Genomic DNA, 21,116 nt, shown 5'->3' with positions numbered 1-21,116 from the left:
GTGGTGAAGGCTTATAAGTCATAGTTACTTTAAATAAAGGATTATGCAGTAAATCATTGAATTTGTAATTAAAATGTGCAGACAGTATAGTAGAATGCTGTGTCTTGAGCTGCTCAGTCCACACATGAAAATTTCCTAATCTAATTTTCTCTTGGCTGAGTCCCAATTGTTGTTGGATTTTTCCACTACATACAATTATGTTTTTTAAATAAGGTCTGTCATCAGAGTCCCTGAAATGTTTATAAATGTGCTCTTTATGCACTGAGTATGCATTTTAGAATACTATGCAATGTTTTCTGTGGAAGTTGATATTTTCAATCAGATCCTTCAATGTACTAATAGAAAAGTCCTCTCTATTCCAGAACTGAGATGGATAGTCTAAGGTTATAATTTAAAACTGCTTAATTATGAGATTGTCAAAACAAGCCATGAGCATAGAAGGTAATAATTTATCAGCAAAATATTGACATTATTGGATCATAATATATTACTTATACCAAAATGTAAGTTAAAAATGGCATATTTTCTTTGTAACTATCATTGTCTTTCTAGTCCTGATTTTTCTGCCTCCTTTGAATTTACCACATTTTGTTCAATTAACTATATAAAGGTGTCTAAAATTGTCAGATCTTCCATCCAGTAACTTTCATTAGTGCAATATAATGAAATAGCACATAGTCAACCTCTTCAATAATATTCAGAGGAACCCTATTAGTAAATTATTTATGCCCATTTGTTCCTACTAGATTTTCTATTTTTTACAAAAAGTTTAATGTTTTCCTATTTTTCCGATTAGTTTTCCTGTACAGTTTATCCTTTACCTGGTGATACACAATTTGGATTCTTCCGCCATTGTGTATGTCTCTGCCCAATCTGTCATTTTTCTATTAATTTTACCTTTGTTACAAAGAAATACATATATTTAAACCATTAACTTTTTACTCTACAGTGTGTACATTTGAGGTCTTTGGAGGACATTTTGAATTCTTTATCTAATGAGTCAGTTTTCCAACATCAGTTGCTAAATATTCCATCTTTTTCCACCAGATTTGTGCTGCCACACTAAACTGTATCAAATGCTGTTCCTGTACTCTCTCTTCTATTCCGTGGACGTATACTTTGTTACTCTACCAGTACCATGTTATTACCAGAACTTGTGTAATATCTGGTAGAGTGAGTCTTCCCATTTTGATTGTATCTTTCAAAATTGCCTTAGCAACTCATAGGCTTTTATTATTCTTTCACATATTTTTTTCAGAATTGTGTTTTAAAATTCTTTTAATACATTCCTTACAATCCTGAAGTAAGTCTTAGTAGATCATGATGTTGATGCACAAATCAGATGTTTCTATTTAATAACTTCTTTAGGATTTGTATGTAAATTCTTGAGTAAAATGTTCTTATAATTTTTTACTCACTTAAACTCTCCTTATCTGCTAAGTTAGAGTAGTCTCAAAGTTTTCCTTCCTTTCTCTTCAGGCCTAACCTGTACGAAAAAAGAATTATTTGTTCCTTGACTATTAGATAGAACTTGTTTGTAAAATGCTTTGGGGGGCTTGAAGCTATTTTGGATGTAGCAACAGATGGATAATTGTATGTATGGGTATTGTATTAGTTATTGATTTCTAACTTAATTTCATTATCATCAGAGAATACATTCTGATTGATGTTGATTCTTAGAACTTTACTGAGGCTGTCCTTTGGCCTAAAATGTGATCAAGTTAAGATTTCTTACTTTGAGATTTGCAGCTTTTTATAAATCTGCAAAATTGGATTTATTTATTATATTGCTTAATTTTTTTCTCATTCACATAATTTTAAGAAGATTAGATTCCTAGTAACAAATTTAATTGGAAACAATAGCATCTTATTAAAAGTAGAATGTGGTAGAGATCTTGGATCATTAATTAGCCTTGCTCACTGTGGAAGTAACTAGCTCTTGTGCACTTTGGGCCAACTTCTTCAAATTCTTTACCAATGGGCTTTCACTGTTCCGTATGAATGAAAAATTCAAGAATTCAGAGTGCTTTTCAATAATAATTCTTTCTAACTGATAACATAAGAACTATAGACTATTCTTTACTTGGTTCCATTTAACTCTTTAAAGATCCTAGTGAGGTTATTTTACTCATTGTGGTGGTGAGTAAACCAAAGCTGATGAAGGTTACCTTACTTGTCCACAATTAAATGAAACTTGTCTGCTTTCTATTGTATTTCAGTGCCTCCCTTGGTTCCATTTATTGGAATCTTTAGTAAGTACAGACATGTTTTAAATACTCGGTTTGTGCTTTTTTTTTTTTATGTTTTAGTTGTTCTTACAAGCAGTTTATAATAAGGTGTTTATTCATAGAAGGGGTATGATGAATGTTTCTATTACAAGTTGTTGAAACAAGAGGTGATGATACCATATGGTATGAGAAAGAGTATTACAGCAATTCAACCTGTCAAAACACATTTGGGAAGAATACAGAAAAGTTATTAATTCCCCGAGTTATTTTACTTAAAAGTTTGTGCATCTTCTAAGTTAAAAAAAGGAAATCCTGAAAGTATGTAATATATTCTTTAAAGAATTTCATCTCCTTGCATTGCAATGACCAAATTTGGTCAGCCCGGTAGTCACATGTTCTAAAGAATCAGTAAATTCTAAGACTCTGTGTGACTCTAAAAAACACTGGCCCTTGGATAATACAGCAGGAAACATTGTGGTTTTCAGGATAAGTAAGTATTTCAGGATAAAGAACAGATTTTAACTTGTTGCTCATATTTTACGGATCTTGAGATATTACTGATAAGAGTCACAGTTTTCATTGATTATAAGAAAAAAATTATTGAAAAGAAATACAGTGCTCACTTCAGCAGCACATATACTAAAATTGGAAAGATACAGAGAACATTAACCGGATGTCTGCACAAGTATGACATACAAATTCATGAAACATTCCATATTAAAAAAATGAAAAAAGAAATGAGAGAAAAATCTCTTTTTATATAGATATCATTTATTTCCTCTTTCCTATTCAAGGTTTAAAATTTTTAAAAAATCATAAAAAGTATTAATGAAGTCCAATTTTAGAACATATATCTCTTAGTGACTTTTCATGAACACCTCACATATGATTTTATGTCTTTTAATACAAATGATTTCATTTAGTGAGACCGCCATTCCTTAGTGCACTTTTTGACACTGAGGATACAACATACTTACCAACTAAATTTAACTTTCTCTAGTAATTCAGAGAACTCTGGGTTTCTACATTAATGTTCATTGGGAATCCAGATACACTCCGTTTCAATTGAAAATGTTAAAATTCATAGTATTTACTAAGCCCAAAGAAATATTTAAATAAAACACTGTATATAAACTGAGGCTTTTTTAAAGGTAAAATTAAGGGTCAGTTCAAGAGAGTCAGTGACTCCCTCATCCCCTTTGGATTTTGACTCAAATATGAATTTCCAAAACACTTAGAAGGAGCCCTAACATAGCACTGTGTTTATAATTTTTTCTCTTTGGCTCATTTTTTGAGGACAGAAGGTCAGTATACAATAGTAATTATAACAGCAGGTATTTGTAATAATATTTTTGTCTATTAAAAATTTGTATATTTGCATTTTTGTGTATGTTAACTTGTGCCAAGCCCTTTTATTTAACATACACAACAGCCCTATGAAAAAAATTTCTGTGTATATCCCCATTTCACAGATAAGGAATGTGAGGATAAGTGAGATTAAATAATTAGCTGAAGGTTGCTGAGTTAGTAAAAGATTCAGCTGGCCTTCAGACTCAGGCAGGCTGGTTCACAAGTGCAGGCTTTCAGTTACTATGATACATAGATATCCCTCACTTTTCAGAAGTTTTCACTAAGCCGCTTCACTTTTACAAAAGGTCTACACTGGTAACTGTTTTTGTTAACTGAAAAAAAAAAAAAAAAAAAAAAACCTGAAGAGGATATTTGCCTTTATGGAAAAAAAGAAAAAAGGCAAAAAGTGAAAATAGCATTCAGCATTTGTTTTGCGGGAGCTGTTATGGAAGCAGTGCACATCCTGAGCAATAGGAGTAGTGCTGTCAGGCTCCTTCCTTGGGAACTATACTCAGCATCTCAGCATCAAGTCACCATAGGTTTGCCTTGTGTTTGTGAGCATATGTGCTTTATCTTAATTTATTTTGTGCATCTGTTAGCAAGATGTGTCCTAAGATATTAGAAAAGCCTAAAAGAGGGGTACCTGGCTGACTCAGTTAGAAAAGAATGCAACTCTTGATCTCAGGATTGTGAGTTCAGATCCCACAATGGGTATAGAGATTGCTAAAAATAAATAAATAAATAAGTAAACCTAAAAAAAAAAAAAAAATAGCCCAAGAGAGATTTATTTTAAGGGTCTAGAAATGCTAAAAAAATTTACATATGAATTAATTAATGTAAGCTTTATTGCTTAACATCTATTCATAGGAATACTCTACTCTTGGATTGTGGGGAAAACCTACACTATCTTTCATACATTAAAATTAATAAATTATCATAGGGAGATATTATTTGCTTTCAACATAGGATTCCAAAATTTGAGATCTTATTTGCATGAAACCTACCAAGTCATTTTTATAAATCTGGTAGATGGAGATACTAAATTGTAACAAGATTGTAGCTGTCTATGTATAATATAATAGTTCATTTTTCATTCTCATAATTGATATCCTTAATTTCTTTCATATATAAATTAATTTTTGACCATATTATATTGAGTTATAAAAATTTGCATAATATTGTGTTGTGAAGATAATATAATTAAAGTTTTATCAGTCATTGATATCATATTTATTGATCCTGATGTATTATACTCAGTTCTATTTAATTTCAGACTTACCCAATTCATCAGCAGTGTGAAATCTGTGGTTAAAAATTTAATATTGGTGGATGCTCTCAAATCTGCAATATTATTATAGGGACATTGAGACATGGGAATGAAAATGTTCATGACATATTCTGAGCCATTTATTTTATTTATTTGGTTCATTTCATTCTTCTCCTAATAAATATTATATGAACAAAATGCACCAATATAGCTTTTAGTAGTAATACTTTAATAGCAATAAAACCCACAGTTGAAATATAATCATCTTCTCTACTGTTGATAATTTCTACATTTGTGTTATATGACGTTCATATTTTTTGTAAGAATTTTTATATCTTTAATACTTAGTGACTTACACATATGACCATAATGAAACATTATTCATATTTTACTCAGAAATGTTGCATTATATTCTAGATGACTTTTCTTTAATTTTCCTATAGGAGTTAAGAGAGAGAATTGAATGTAATTCTTGGATAGTATAGTCCCACTCATATAAAAATACATTTGAAAGAAATATAAAAGTCATGATTTTTATCCTGAGTGTTACAAATTGATTAAGCATTTTTAACACAGTGAGGTATAAATAGGAAATACTTAGATCTTCCTCTGATCACAACTCTGAGTTATGCTGTCTTAAATATTCTTTAACCATTGGGTAGCAGATCTTTTAATCTTGTCTTAGGTGTTGCTACTTGGCCAAGTTATTGTGGTTTTTAAGTGTCTGATCCATTTAAAAACGTGAATAACATATGACATTTAAAACATTCTTCCCCCGTTGCCTGCTAACATTTACTGCTGGGGAATTAGTGCAAGTAGAGGTGTTACTTTTCTTCCTCTGTCCACTATTTCATTTATTCTGTGAACATTGTCGTCTTAAAAGGCCTTGTCCTTCCAATTCTGCTTTTAAAGACTGGGCACCCTGGATTGGGAGTTTGGCAAAGTAGCATCTCAAAGATCACTTCTAGGTGAAGTCCGTTAGTTTGCGTTGCTGTCAGCTTCTTATAGAACATGAGGAACTACAACCTGTCCATCCTCAGTTGAGAACTGATTAAGCGACAATAAGGAAAGCCTCACTACAGATGCTGAAATATTTATTATTACTGGTTTTTTCTTCTATGAAGAATGAAGAATACATTTTAACTTCAGAAATTCACTGATATTAACCTTATCATTCCTATGGTAGCCCAAACCAAATTCAAGGGGAAATGCTTTATTCCTTTGATAGAATTAGTTTTATACCAAATTCAAGGGGAAATGTATTTATTCCTTAGTTAGAATTAGTTTTATACCAGGGAAAGTAAATGCAGCTACATACTGCACCTGGAAATATTGGGGTACTAATCAGTATATCCATGTACACCGTGATAGCTCTTTCTCACTGTTAGACATACGGTTCAGTTATCAGCAATTAATTAGCTAACTAACCAACAATTCCAGAGGATCGCAGAATACATTCATATTGGTAGGATTAATGGGATAAATATTGATGGGATCTACAATTCTGCCTAAGCCATTCATTTTCCTGAACATGCTGTGACATGATGACTATATCTTTTGGCTTGGATATTATATATATATGCCTTGCATTGCCCCATCTTCCTTCACACCAAACCTTAACTATCCCCCTGCTTTTAAAAAAAACCGTATGTGTAAATATAATAGAAGGGAAAGTTTTACATTATTCAACTTATCTTCTTTATATCTTGAATTTTAGATATTTCCATCAGAAATTATGTCCAAAAACAATTCTATTTTGAACTCTTGGAAACAGAGAAAGAATATCCTATAGCTAACTTGATTCATCCATGTTGTTTCTATCCATTCATCATCTGTCTATGCTGATACTTATTATGAATTATGAATCTTTATATCACAGTATTATTAGTATGTATAAGTTAATGGTTTGGCTAACAAACCTATCCTCTTGAACATGTATTTTGAGCTAAGTTTCCATGGAGCTGGATTTTAATAGTTCTTTTGTGTGCTTTGAAATTGTTATAGAATATATAAATATATGCATAATTATTATCAATCTAAGCAGAGACCCCTAAAATTCTTATCTTGAGTCTAATGATCACTTTTTAAGATAATTTTGACATTACTATTTAAAGCTTTCAATTTTATGTTAGTTGAATAAAATAAGATAAAATGTTTGACAAAAGGAAAATATTTGCTAAAGAAATAAGGTTCCTTTTTTTAATTTGTTCCTTAAAAATTGTACTTACAGGGTATTTTACTTCATTTTCAGAAAGTCACCACTTACAAGATAACCTGAAACTTCCCAGTAACATCTGTCCAGAGCATTTTAGACCTTTGTGTCCAAATTTTTATAAAATCTTAAAATAACTGCAGTGAAATCATTTTAGTCATATAGCCTGGGATGAGATTTTGTTTCAATAGACTTTCTTTGGTAAATCAGAATGAAAATTATTCAGCTTTGAGACTAGTTCTATAGATATATTTTTTAAGTGAATCAATAACAAATAACTTTACCACCATAACCCCTGGCAACATTACTATCAATTTAACTTGAATTTAGTGGAGAGACTTTATAAAACTAGATTCTCTAAGCCAACAGAAGATCTGACAAAATGATGGAAGGCACTGCCACATTATAGGTAATCTTCAGTGATCCTTAGATTCTGAATTATTATATATTATTTATGATATTCTGGGAACGAAATTAATGAGTGGTTCTTTGTCATGGATTTTTATATTAAATATGAACTGGTGATTCGTATAGCCAAAAGAGACGTATTACATGCTTTCCTAATTATTGCATGGGCTAAGCTGCTGTAAAAGAAAATACTCTAAAATATAGTAGCTTAAATTGGTTATATAAACTTGGTTTTAATCTAATACCATGGCTCCAAATCAAAAGCAGCTTCCATTTCCGGGTCTGAGGCTCTGTTGTCATTTTCTCCTAACAAAGGGGAAGGGGGAAAAATGGTCAAGAGGAGCCCTGCTCCAGTCCTTTAATTGGCAAGACCCAGAAATGTCACAGTTCACTTCTGTTCACATCCCAGTGGACACTACTTCAACGCATGGCTATAGTTAACTGGAAGTGAGGCTGGAAGTACAGTCTTTGTTATTGAGTGGAACAACTGGCGTTTTCCCACAACTGCCCACAAAAACTGCTGAATTGTACCCTTTTTTTGCTATTTCACATTAACGGCAAAACATCTCACTTCAGCAATTACAGTACAAGTTTTGTATTTTCTTTTTTGAAGCATTTAGATAGCTCAGTACAATTTTGTACAGCATGTTTGGACATGTTCCTATAGGCTAACCTTTGGAACTTTCTTTACTCGATATCCTACTATATACAAATTAAGGTAGAAATAGTTATTGCAGTCATGAACTTGGAGTAACAGATGGAATAGACTGATGCAATGGGAATGCAGATGATGAAATAAATATCATTCTATGATGTTCTATAACTTTTCAATATTGGTGTAGCAAGATTTTCTTTCTAGGAACACTTCACAACTGTTATATCTGAGCAATTCTTAGAAATTCTCCTCTGTTTACCTTTCACACATCCATGGCATTATTTAAATATCACCTGAAATTCCATTTTCTGGCTTAAAACCCTCTTTGAACGTCCTAGTCCAGCGACGTCCAGTAGAACTTTCTGTGAACACAGAAATGTTCTAGAACTACACTGTCCAATATGGCAGCTACTGAAGCTTTTGAGTGCTTGTCACGTGACTGGTGTGACTAAGGCACTGAATTTTAAACTTTATTTCGTTTTAAATAATTTAAATTTAAATAAACCCACGGGCCAGTAGCCACCATATTAGACAGCACAGTTAGTCATTCCCTGCTCCATTTACAAGCCTATATCTGCCACATTTATTTTGCTGCATAATATTGCTCCTGAAATGTCCTCAAATGAATTTAACTACTCAACATCTATTATTTAGTGGTTTATTCTTCAGGTGAGAGATTCTATCTTTTCAGTGCAACTGGACTCTTGCTTTAAATAGTCTAATAATAACAATATAATCTTTACTGTACATAAAACATGTCAGGCACTGTTCTAAGCACTTTATACATAATACATAATTTCATTATGATAAGGAACCTACATGTAATTATCACCACTTCATATAGTTGTATGAACTGACACATCCACGGGTTAACTAATTTGTTGCCTTTAGCTAGTTAAGTGACTGATCTAGGAGGTGAATTCCAGGCCAACTGTTTTAAATCCCAGGCTCTCCGTCTATTCTTTACTCTTTCGTCATTTTGTAGAGTGAGGTTTCTCTTCAGTAGTTCTCTTTATTCAAAAATACATCATATTTGGGGTCTAAGAGCTCTATTTGTGTATGTGTAATATTAGAAACTCTTGCCCCTAGCAAAAGAGAAAAGAACAGTTTCCCTTCCTTTCTGTTCTACAAAATAAATTAGTTAATGTAAGTGATAATGAACAGATGCTGTATGTTTGCTTCTATTACTACAAAATATTATTCAGATTTTTTTCATAGTACACTAACAGAAAGAATTTTAAAGTAGTCAGAATCGATTATTTTCAAAGGGCTATAGTGTTCAGATTTAACTCAGGTCAATCATCTGCAAGTTAAAATTACTTAGAAACGTACTGTCCATAATTAAGCAATCTTACCTACTAATATTACAGAGTAAGGATACCTTTAGGTGACATGAAATCTGTCATTTTAAGTATGCCCCCAAGCCTTTTCCAGATTGCCCATAAGATTTCTCATTCTCTGGAGAATTGCGATCTCTAAGAAATAAATGTCTCTGTCAAGTCACAAGTAATATGAGCTCATGATGAAAAAATGGAATTTTTTAGTCTCATAAGGGGTATTGCAGTATTGTAAAATTGATTTTATTTCTTGTTATGTGAGTTCTCATGGTCATTTTAGGATTTACCTTCTGAATAAAAAGGGAAGGTTATGATGCCTTTTAGGGAGGTGGGGTACAGAGGCCTTTGGGGACCAGGAGAATATTTTTCATATGAAATCTTTGTCATAAAATGCTAATGTTGGTGTTCTTGTCTTTATGTCTATGCATTCTTTAGCTATGAGGATAACAGACCCTTCATCAAGTAAGAATGACCTGAATGGCTGATAAATTCCATTTATCAGTGTGGTCCCATGAACCAGCTGTCAGATCAGTACTGAAAAATCATTAGAGCTTCTGTCATTCACATTGAGGCAGAAGAGCAAACTGTGCAGGAAAATAATCAGGCATACAACTCGTATGCAGAATAAATATTCTGCAGGTGTATTGCCAAAAACAAATTCTGCTTCACCTCTTTTAATTGGGTATCACCTGAAATCAGTGCCACACTCCTAGCAACCTCTTGTGGTACAGACTTGCTTCGCTTTGAATAGCCTTCTCCTTTCATTGTGATGCGTTCCTCTGTGCCTCATATGTCGTCATTTCTGTTGTTTGTTTGGACATCGCTCATCCAAAATTATTTTGTGACTTAGCTGTGTATCTTCCGAATGACCCTAGGAGTACGAAGCTACCCAATTGCAGTGGATATTAATGAATTTCTATTTTAAATATTCAAAAAGGGGAAAAAATTCAATTCGATGTATGGAAAATTACCTTTCAATTTTGACACGTCACTTGATTAATGACCTGTTTATGAATACATCTTTTAAATTCCTAAAACAAAGCTACAAGTCTGTACTAATCTAATAAGAATACACTCAAATGTTGATATTTGAGCTTTTTTCTTTTATACGTTTTAAAATTATGTGTCCTGCCACAATAAACTTAAGATTGGGGCAACCTCTAGGTGACCTTACTCTAGACTTTCAGTTTGTTCTTCTGGTGAAGAGTCCTTTGTTTTCATTTTCTCCAATGACATTTCACTTACTTCTTCATGCTCTTGCTTATATATTTTTTCTTTAGACATTGGGCTCATTGTAGTTCTTATATCATTAACTCTTGGGCCCATCACGTGTTTTCCAGTGGATACTAGCTGACTTGAGTATTTTATTCTATCATTTTATTTCTAAATTCAAATAGCAATTTTGCCTTGATTTAATGGTATTCTTTCCATTTTTCCTTTTTCCAATGCCTGTAAGAAGCTGAGAGCTTTATCTTGAGAGTTCCCATATTTTTCAGTTAAGTTATAGAAAAAATATCAATATCTAAAATATTTTCTGATTCATATATGCAAACATGCCACATACAATGACAAGCTTTCTTTAGGGATTCTTCGTTCAACAACCTTAATATTTTTAAATTGAACATGTTAAATTTAGGGGATATTTGAATAGGCGATCTAATAGCTGATGGTTATAGAAGAAAAACAGTAAATAGTCATGATGAATTTTAATAAGAATTTAATACTAATTGACTACTTTGGGACCATATCTTCCTTAAGACATAGTGCTCGCTGAAAACTTTACGCAACCCAGCTTTGGATTTGGTGAATACGTGTGTGGTTTCTTTTAACCCCTTCATTTTGTGAAGTTTCAATCCCCATAAATATTTCTTCCTTAGACAATGCAAGTGGCGGATTATGGTCTGCTGAAAAGAAATATTTACTCTTTGAAGGAAGGTGTGCTGGGAAAAGAAAGGGTGGGTTCATGAGGATATAGAGATCTAGCCTGGTTTGGTCCTATTCTCCTATATACTTAGAAAGATTCCATTTTCACTTATCAGATTCCCATTTATTGGAAAGATTCACCTTTATGTTGATAGTCAATACAGAACACACAGCCACAGATAATATGGACTTTTGTCACCCATTGATTACTATTGCGAATGGCAGCTGGAGAAAACTAAGGGAATGGAGAGTGAGAATTGTCTTCCATTCTAGCCTACTTTGTTCATACCACTCCATCCCCATTCTCAGCTTCATTCTCTCCCTCAAGTTTATAGACCCTTCAAAGTGCTGAAGGTGCCCTGGGCTTTTAAGCTTCTTTTCAGCAAAGCTGCCAGTTACTGATTTTCAAAGTCTAGTCCAACTTAACCTAGAAGACAGCAATCCGAAGGCCGAGACAGCACCGATGGTGATCTAGAGTGGAACAATTTTTTCCATCCACAGTATCACACTTGTTTTACATAACTATAGAATCAGACAAATAGAACTTTTAAAAATTCATACATATATTCCATATACTTGTTCCCTCGAATCCAAGCTCTTTTTTTGTCAGTAAGCACTAAAATTTTTATGGAAAAAGAGGAAATTTGGAAAAATGGGGTAAAAGTGTATCAGATGAAGTACTAATGGAGAGAGTCCAATCAAACAAATGTTATCATAACAATGAAGCCAGTGGAAACTAACATAGTTTTATAGACTTTTTCCCCCTTGCCATTCACCATAATTACATCTCCATATCATTTGCATATGTGCTGCAAATACATGAATAATTTAATAGTACAAATCTGCTTTTGCTTAAATGAATTTGTGTTCATAACATTCTCATTCATGTATATCTCCTCAAGTTTGAAAACTTGTAGTCCCCATTAAAATCTTAAAGTGACTTATACCACCTGTCCTACATTTTCTGTCAATAAAACTTACCGTAACATTTTTTTCAGTGTCAGTATTGTTGATATGATATGATTGTGGTAATTAATGACCAATCATTTGATAACCCTTAATTTTCTTTTCTCTCTACAGGTCATGGGTTATAGGTGCAATAGCTCTTCTCTGCCTATTAGGATTGACCTGGGCCTTCGGACTCATGTATATTAATGAAAGCACAGTCATCATGGCGTATCTCTTCACTATATTCAATTCTCTACAGGGAATGTTTATATTCATTTTCCATTGTGTCCTACAAAAGAAGGTAAGCAAAAATTCTCTATGCAAATAGGAAAGTAACCATAACATAAATCGTTCCTGATGTTTTTGTCTCTAAGAAATAAATATATCACTTCATTAATTTTATCTTTACAATAGCAAGACAAAACACACAAAACAGAAGCATAATAGTTGGTGAATGTGTTTAACAACAACAACAAAAAAAATCAGAGTATTTTCTGATTTGGATAATAAACAAAAATTATACTCTTGTAGGCTTGACCTTATAGTCCTTAATATTTTTATTGACAGACACATGGAATTTATGTATTAGAAATAGCATTTCTAAGATATTATGGAGCTGTGGGGTGGAGATATATATATGTATATATATATATATATGTATATTTGCATATATACACATAGAAAATATATTTTTTTCTCTTTTTCTTTAAAAAAAGTTCATATGTACTGGAAAATATGAATGTTTATCATTTAATGATAACATTTATGGTTTTTAAATGAATGATGACATACTTAGTAATGGTCTCTGTACTTATCTTTAAAAGCGTCTTTTATAAAATCTATGAGTTTGATGACTAAGACGCAATATTTAATTTTTTGTGCTGATCTGTTTTTGTGATTTTTCACATTTACAAGGACCTAAAATATTCATTTTCAATGTTAATCTTAGCCACTAAATACTTTAATTGCATTTTTTAGAATTTAGAAATTTAGAAATGATTGATTTTCTCATCTTATAATTTTTAACTCTATTAAAAATGTGGCCATTGTGGTTCCAATCACATAGACTCCTGAGCCAAGACTGTCTGGGTCTAAATCCTAGCTTCTCTGTTTAAAAGCTTATATGACTTTGGGCAAGTTAATTAACCTGCTCATGCCCCAGTTTCTTCATGTGTAACATGGAGGTAATAAAAATAATTATGAGATATTGAGAGGTGGCTCTGAAAATGAAATGTCAAAATGTGAAAATTTCTTCTAAGAGAGAAACAACACTTAAAATTTTTCTTTGGGAAACAAACAAACAAAAAGAGTAAAAATATCTATGTCTGTGATTTTTGATTTGAGAGACTCATAGGACCTAAAACAATACTTGAGACGGGTATCCACTTGTCCAGATGAGTCAGTCGTGTTCTGTTTCAGTTGTATATGGTGGTAAATATCAACAATGTGTTGACATAATCATAAATAAGACTAGAATAGTAATGATGACTGAGGCCTATAAATGTAGGTTACAGAAAAGTAAAGAGATTGTAAGGGAATGGATGGATTCTAACCTATTGAATGAGAATTAATTTAGAAAAGAGGTTATATTTACAATGGATGAACCTTCCCAAATATTTAGTGCACACCCCCCCTTAAATTGCAGTTGCTTAACCACAAAATACTTATCATTATTATTTTTTTACTTATGGCCCAACTGTTGGTGGTATCTCATGGAAGGACACAGACTGATGAAGTCTTAGCCAACCTTGGTATATGATTTCCATAGTCATCTTGAGTATTGACACCGAGCAGACAGTCTGAGAAAGAGGGGATCTGTGTACAAGAGGCTTCCATCACTTCTACTCACCTTCCATCAGATAGGACACTATCAATGGTACCACCTAAACTGCAAGGAAGACTAGAAAACATAGTCTAGCTTTTTTACCTCAGGAAGATGAGGAATTAGGTGTTATAAACAGCTAGCAGTCTACCACACTTGAAAGATGTAAAGAGTAGGACATGTGAATAATGATTAGGAATAGAGATGGAAAAAGAAGTGTCCAAGGAACAAAATCAGGATCAAGATGAAATTCTGAATTAAAGATAGGAGAAAATGTCCAAACGTAGACAGCAGCCAATATCGTAAAACTTTTCAGAGAAGCGAGGGAGACTACGCATTTGGGGAAAAAAATCTTCCAGATTTTGACAGAAGAAAGACATAACTGGTTGTCACAGGAAATATATATAAAAAGATGAGAGCGAAATTGAAGATTAAGGGAAAAAGTAGCATTTGTCTGTATAAATAAAGGACTATTGGGCCATTAAGCAATTTTAACATCTTCCAAGTACAGTGAACCAGATTTACCTATTATTTTTATTTTATTCATTAACTAGAAATTTGGGCTAATGAAATTTAAAATTTTAATGTTATATAGAAATTTTCTTCAAAGCAGAAAATACTTTTTGTATTTTATGCATTAATTATTTTGATTTTGAGTATTTCTATTAACCAATACCTTTTAGGTTTTCCCAATAATTATTTTTATTTTTCTTATCTTACAAACATGCATGGCTGGTATAACTAGGGATTGCTTTTGATATACAGGAAAAGATATTAAACCTCATGATCTAAAACCAAGTTGAGTTTTAGTATATTTAACATACACGAAAAAAATTTTTTTAAATGTCATCAAGCTCAATTTTGTGATTCATTAGAACAGACTTCAGCAAACAACAGGTCATGGGTTAAATATGTCTAGCTGCCTTTGATTTTTACAGTCAGTCAGCCAAGAATGATTTTTATATTTTTAAGTGGTTACATTTAAAATTTAAAATTAAGTACATCAATAACATCCTTAGTTGCCTCTTGGTTGACAGAGCCTGAATATTGACTATCTGTCCCTTCATGAAAAAATTTACCAATCCCTGCTTTAGAAGCTTACTTTTATGCTTTATAATAATGAATAATAAACATATTATTCTTTCATTCACCTTATGTTTTGAATTTTCTAATTTTGGTGGCGTTTTTATTGGGTGTCAAGAACATGGGCAACATTAGGAAATATAGAAAACATGGAATTGTTTACCTTTATCCCTACAAAACAAACAGATAATTTTGTTTAAAATTGCAGAAATGTCTTGGGAGATTTTTCTTTTATTTCTTTATTTAAATTGAGATATAAGTGACATATAATATTGTGTAAGTTTAAGGCCTACAGTGTGTTAATTTGATACACATTTATTATAAAATGATTACCACCATAATATTAGCTAATACTTCCATCAACTCATGGTTACCATTTCTTTTTTTTGTGGTGAGGACATTTAAGATCTCTCTTAGCAACTTTCCAGTATGTAATACAGGTTTGTTTACTATAATTATCCTCCTGTACATTAGTGCCTTAGAACTTACTCTTCTTATAGCTGGAAGTTTGTACCCCTTAGCCAGTATTCTCCCAATTCCTTTACTCCCAGTCTTGGGTAACCACCATTCAATTCTGGTTCTATGGGTTCAGCTCTTTGCCCAATGAGTGGTATCATACAGTATTTGTCTTTTTCTATCTGACTTATTTCACTTAGCATAATGCCCTTGTTTCATCCATGTTGTCAAAAAGGGCTGGGTTTCCTCCTTTCATGGCTGAACATATTCCATCATATGTATGTACCACATCTTCTTCTAGTCACCCGTTGATGGACACATGGGTTGTTTCCATGTCTTGGCTATTGTGAATGTGCTGCAGTCAACATGGGAGTGCAGATAGATCTTTGAGATTCTGATTTCATTTCCTGGGGATGTATACCCAGAAGGGAGATTTCTGGATCGTATGGCGGTTCTGTTTTTAATTTTATGAGGAAACTCCATACTGTTTCACGTAATAGCTCTATCAATTTCCATTCCCCTCAACAGTGCACAAGGGCTCCTTTCTCTCCACATCCTCACCAATACTTTTTATTTCTTGTTTTCTTTACTTTTTTTCTCATCTTCTTGATGATAGCCATTCTGTCAGAGGTGAAGTGGTATCTCATCGTGGTACTGGCTTGTATTTCCCTGCTCTGTGTTGTTGAGCATCTCTTTATGATGGTCATTTTTATGTTTTCTTAAGAAAAATATCTATTCATTTCCTCTGTCCATTTGTAATTAGATTGTTTTGTAATTAGTTTTGTTTTTTTGCTATTGAATTATATGAGTTTTTTATATGTGAACCCCTTAAAGAAATATGATTTGCAAATGTTTTCTTCAATTCTGTAGATTGCCTTTTCATTTCGTTGTTTATTTTGCTATGCACAAGCTTTGTATTTTGATGTAATCCGACTTACTAATTTTTGCTTCTGTTGCTTTTGTTTTTGATGTTATGTTCAAAAATCATTGCTAAGACCAGTGTCTAGGAACTTTTCCCTTATATTTTCTTTTAGGAGTTTTATCCTTTCTGATCAAATGTTTCAGTCCTTAATTCATTTTGAGTCAAATTTTGTGAGTAGTATAAGACAGGGTTCAGTTTCATCCTTTTGCATGTAGTTATCTGGTTTTCCCAAAACTATTTATTGGAGAGATTGTCCAATCAATCTCTCAAGTATTCTTTTTCTTATCAAGTATTCTTGGCTCCCTTGTCAAATATTAGTTGACAGTAAATGTAAGCATTTATTCTGGGGCTAATTCTGTTCTCTTGTTCTGTGTGTCTATTTGTATAACAACACCATACCGTTTTAATTACTGCAGCTTTGTAGTATAGTTTGAAAGCAAGAAATGTAATGCCTACAGCTTTGTTTTCTCAGGATTACTTTGGCCTTTGGGGGTGTGTGTGTGTGTGTGTGTAGTTCTGTACAAATTCTAAGGTTGTTTTTTCTGTATATGTGAAAAATACCATTGAGATTTTGAGAAACTGCATCGAATCTATAGATGGTTTTGGGTAGTATGCACATTTTAACAATCTTAATTCTCTTAAGAAGTCTTTCTTAAGCCATCTGATTGAATTTCCGTAATGTGCCCATGCTGACATAGTTGCTCATATGTTTTGATTAGAGAAATATGAAATACTCCATTTTGAGATATTTTGCCTTATGGGGGTATTTGTTGATTGATTCAGCTCATTAATAAAAATCCAACTCTGTGTTATCAGTCCTATTCTGAGTGTGGATTGCATGATATGACCAATACCAGTATTTCTACTGGTGACATTAAATTTATCACTTTTTCTTTTGTTATGCACTCAATTATAAACCTCAGAGGGTATCATAATTATTTCTGATCTGAGAGTATAAAAGAAATATTCCATTGATAAGGTACAGTTTCTTTCCCATATTCTATATTCTAGAACAATATTAAAACAATAACATACCAAATCTGGTCGTGGTGGGATGGATTATCATGTGACATAGTGGATTAGAATACGCAAATGATTGAATGATCAAATAGCTTTTATTTGATCTATTCAGAGATACAGTCCATGTTATTTACTTTTTTTCTTTTTAAAACACATGCTTAGCATTTCAAAACTAATCACAGAAAAATAAACTCAGTAAAGATTCAGAAAGTAATACACCTAAATATGAATCTGGCATCACTAGATGTCTTGGTTTGCTGGTCGTATATATAACCAGTTCGGCACATTTAACCTTTGTTGGAAAATGAAAATAGTCCATGATGAATTCCTGTGGCTTATATAGTATAGCTGTCTTTGTGACAGGAATGAGAGTGGTTCTCTTTTTCTCTTTCTCTATCTCCCCCTCTTAAAATATTTGTTTAGGTTTAAATCACTTCATTAAAAAACACTTTCTTTTCTAAGAAGAAAATATACTCTTGAGTACATTAGGAAAAACAAAGTGGGACATGGGTTATAATCAGCATTTTGGTTCTTGGAAATACTTCATTATTTCAGGACTAATATTAAACTCTAATTGATAGTGTTCACCTTTGGGTAGAGATAATTTTTGGCTTTCTCAAATTCTAATTAAAGCATTTGTCCCTATTTTTTCCAGATACAGAGAAAGGGATAATTTAATAGATTACTTTAATAGTAATGTTAACATATTAATTTTAGAAATGCAGCCTCTTATAAAGAGCTTTCGGACCATAGAGCACCTATAAGATGTGGATTTTTTTCACATAGGGCCTATTGCCTAATGTTTTCAATCTTTCAGTTTATTTTCATTGCTTAAGCTTTTCAGTGTTCTTATCTGTAAAATGGAGGTAACGATTATTTCCTAGAGTCATTTTGAGGGAAGGACCTAGCATAATTCCTAGGAAATAGCAATGAAAAATTAGAAGCTTTTTCACTCCGTACTCCCAATCTCACATATCTATTAGACACACACACATGCGGGTATCAACTTATTTCTTTTAAAATATAAACAAAATGTGAATTGGCTTTTAAACACTGAATAAAACTAATATTTCTAATTATTCATAAATGTGCCATAGAAGAGATTGGTTGGAAAACATATCACTCTAATTTAAAATATATTAATGATTGTAATGCTGGTGTTCCAGATCAGAGCAAGTCCTCAAAAGCTGCTCACCCTGTGCGCGGTACCTGAATGCCTTTGACTCTCTCATCTAGCCTTACTTGCAACTTCATATTCTAACCTGACAGATTCCAACCTATCTTTTGAAGATTCTCTCAGAAATCCTCTTCTCTGAGAAGCCTTCCCGGGTCCCCCCCCTTTTATTGGCAGCAGGCATGCCTCCTTCATGCTTTGGTAGATTGTTGTTCCTATCCCAGAATAAGCATTTCATATATGTGAATTCTTCAAGCAAACCTTAATGTATTCTGTCTCCAATTCTGCCATATCTTTGGTAGAAAGAACCCTCTAATATTAAGATATGGTACTTTAGTTCTGAATGCTAATATTTTAGTGTATCATTCACACTAACTTTTTTGCTTTTGATTCTAAATATGTCTCTCAAAAAAGCATGCATCTATAACTTTGCTTTAAATAAAATTACATTGGGATATTACATTGTCCCAAATTGTGGAAAGGATGAACTCATGTGAATTCAATACATAAAGAGCTAAGAATAATTATAAAGTCTTTTTAAAAAAGATTTTATTTATATATTTGACAGAGAGAGAGATCACAAGTAGGCAGAAAGGCAAGGAGAGAGAGAGGGGGGACAGCAGGCTTCCTGCTGAGCAGAGAGCCCAATGCGGGGCTTGATCCCAGGACCCTGAGACTGTGACCTGAGCGGAAGGCAGGGGCTTTAACCCACTGAGCCACTCAGGTGCCCCAAGAATAATATATACAGTGTTATTTATATAATTATATATAATATTTATATTATATGTATATTATATATTTATATTACAATATTTATATATAATATTTACTTATAATATGTATTATATATAAATGACATTTACATATAATAATATATACAGTGTTATTTCATAATGAACATAAATTTGGAATGCATAACCAATAAAATGTCCCAAAATGTGTTTATAGTTGAGGAAGAATAGTTGGGGATTATTGTTGTTGTTGTACATAGTGGAAGTATGATTTAGGGCAGTTACTGTTTATTTTTGTATGTCTTGTTTGATTAAAGAGATAGTAATAAAAATTTTAAACATGATAAAAGTTTTCCCAGACCTTGTTGATATGTTACCCTGCTTGGAAACATCAACTAAAAAAAAAAAAAAAAATGTTTATCTCCTTTTTTCCCATGATTTTATACTCCAAGCAGGATTAAGAATTTAATAAAGAAAAGCAATCTATGATTATTGAATAGAATTATTATGATGGAGGAAATTTAAAAATATTTTGGATTTTATATTCTGAAGTTATAAATTTGACCTCTTTTAGGGGAAATAAACTTCAGAGAAATAGAGATTTAAAGGAAATTTAACCCAACACATTCCTTTTTTCTGTGTTTAAACATTCTTTTCCCTTTTCTCTTCCTCTCTCTCCCCCTCTCCCCTCCCTCTCTTTATCCCCTCCTCTCTGTGGCTTTCTCACTAGACCTCAATTCGAAGAACAGTTGCACCAAGGGGCTACTTCAGATCAAATTTATAAGGCTAAAAATAAATAGTGTCTTAAAGAGTCTTAACTTTTTATTTTTTGAACTAAGAGGTAGTAGTGTTATAGCATGACTGCATGTGTGTGTATGCATGTGTGCCTATTTTAAAAGGTTCCATTTATGTGAAATTTCAAGATTGGTGGCTTGGATATCCTTTTATACCGTAAAATATATGCTGAACAGAATTTCTTGTATCTGTAGGGCAAGGAAATAATTATTATTAATGATCTAAAAATGAAACGCACATACATTTTTATACCATAGTTCCCAGCGGAAATGAATTACGTGCTAACAGAAGTTAATATTTAATTGGCTAGGTACGAAAAGAGTATGGGAAATGCCTGCGAACGCATTGTTGTAGTGGCAAAAGTACAGAGAGTTCCATTGGCTCAGGGAAAACATCTGGTTCTCGAACTCCTGGACGCTACTCCACAGGCTCACAGGTAAATATTTGTTCGTTCAAATGAAATATCTCTTACTTGTATGCTGTCACGAATTGCTGTCTTTCCTTGATCAGAAATAGTTTGTATCCCAAGTGTTTAACCCATCACATTTGTTGTTGTTCTTTCAGTGTCTCAAATAGGAATGATTAGGACAAATAGTCCAAAAACCACATTGCAACAAAATTATGAAATTCGGGGTCTCAGTTTGCATATTAATTAATGATTTCAGATTATTCCTAGTTGAATGAATACAGAAAGTAACAAAAGGAATTTGGCATTTTACCCAAAAATTCTAAGAAGGTAGCATTTCATATATATGATTTTTAAGGGAACTACCTCTTATAGCAGA

The 21,116-nt window shown here is 32.6% G+C and overlaps 1 protein-coding gene across 35 annotated transcripts in view; it reads left to right on the top strand.

Annotated features, from left to right (window-relative positions):
- Positions 1-21,116, top strand: part of ADGRL3 (adhesion G protein-coupled receptor L3) — an 820,407-nt gene that overhangs the window by 740,965 nt on the left and 58,326 nt on the right. For 20 of the 35 annotated variants that reach the window (XM_082727882.1, XM_082727890.1, XM_082727888.1 and 17 more), the window contains 3 exons: positions 9,893-9,919; positions 12,461-12,629; positions 20,642-20,767. In XM_082727882.1, coding sequence (XP_082584008.1) covers positions 9,893-9,919; positions 12,461-12,629; positions 20,642-20,767 — 322 coding nt within the window. The remainder of the gene's footprint in view (positions 1-9,892; positions 9,920-12,460; positions 12,630-20,641; positions 20,768-21,116) is intronic. The other 15 variants (XM_082727889.1, XM_082727886.1, XM_082727873.1 and 12 more) reach the window with 1 other exon arrangement.

Source organism: Mustela nivalis, assembly GCF_964662115.1.
Source record: "Mustela nivalis genome assembly, chromosome: 4".
Classification (NCBI taxonomy): domain Eukaryota; kingdom Metazoa; phylum Chordata; class Mammalia; order Carnivora; family Mustelidae; genus Mustela; species Mustela nivalis.
The sequence above is the reverse complement of the archived record's forward strand: the minus strand, read 5'-3'. Positions and strand labels throughout refer to the sequence as shown.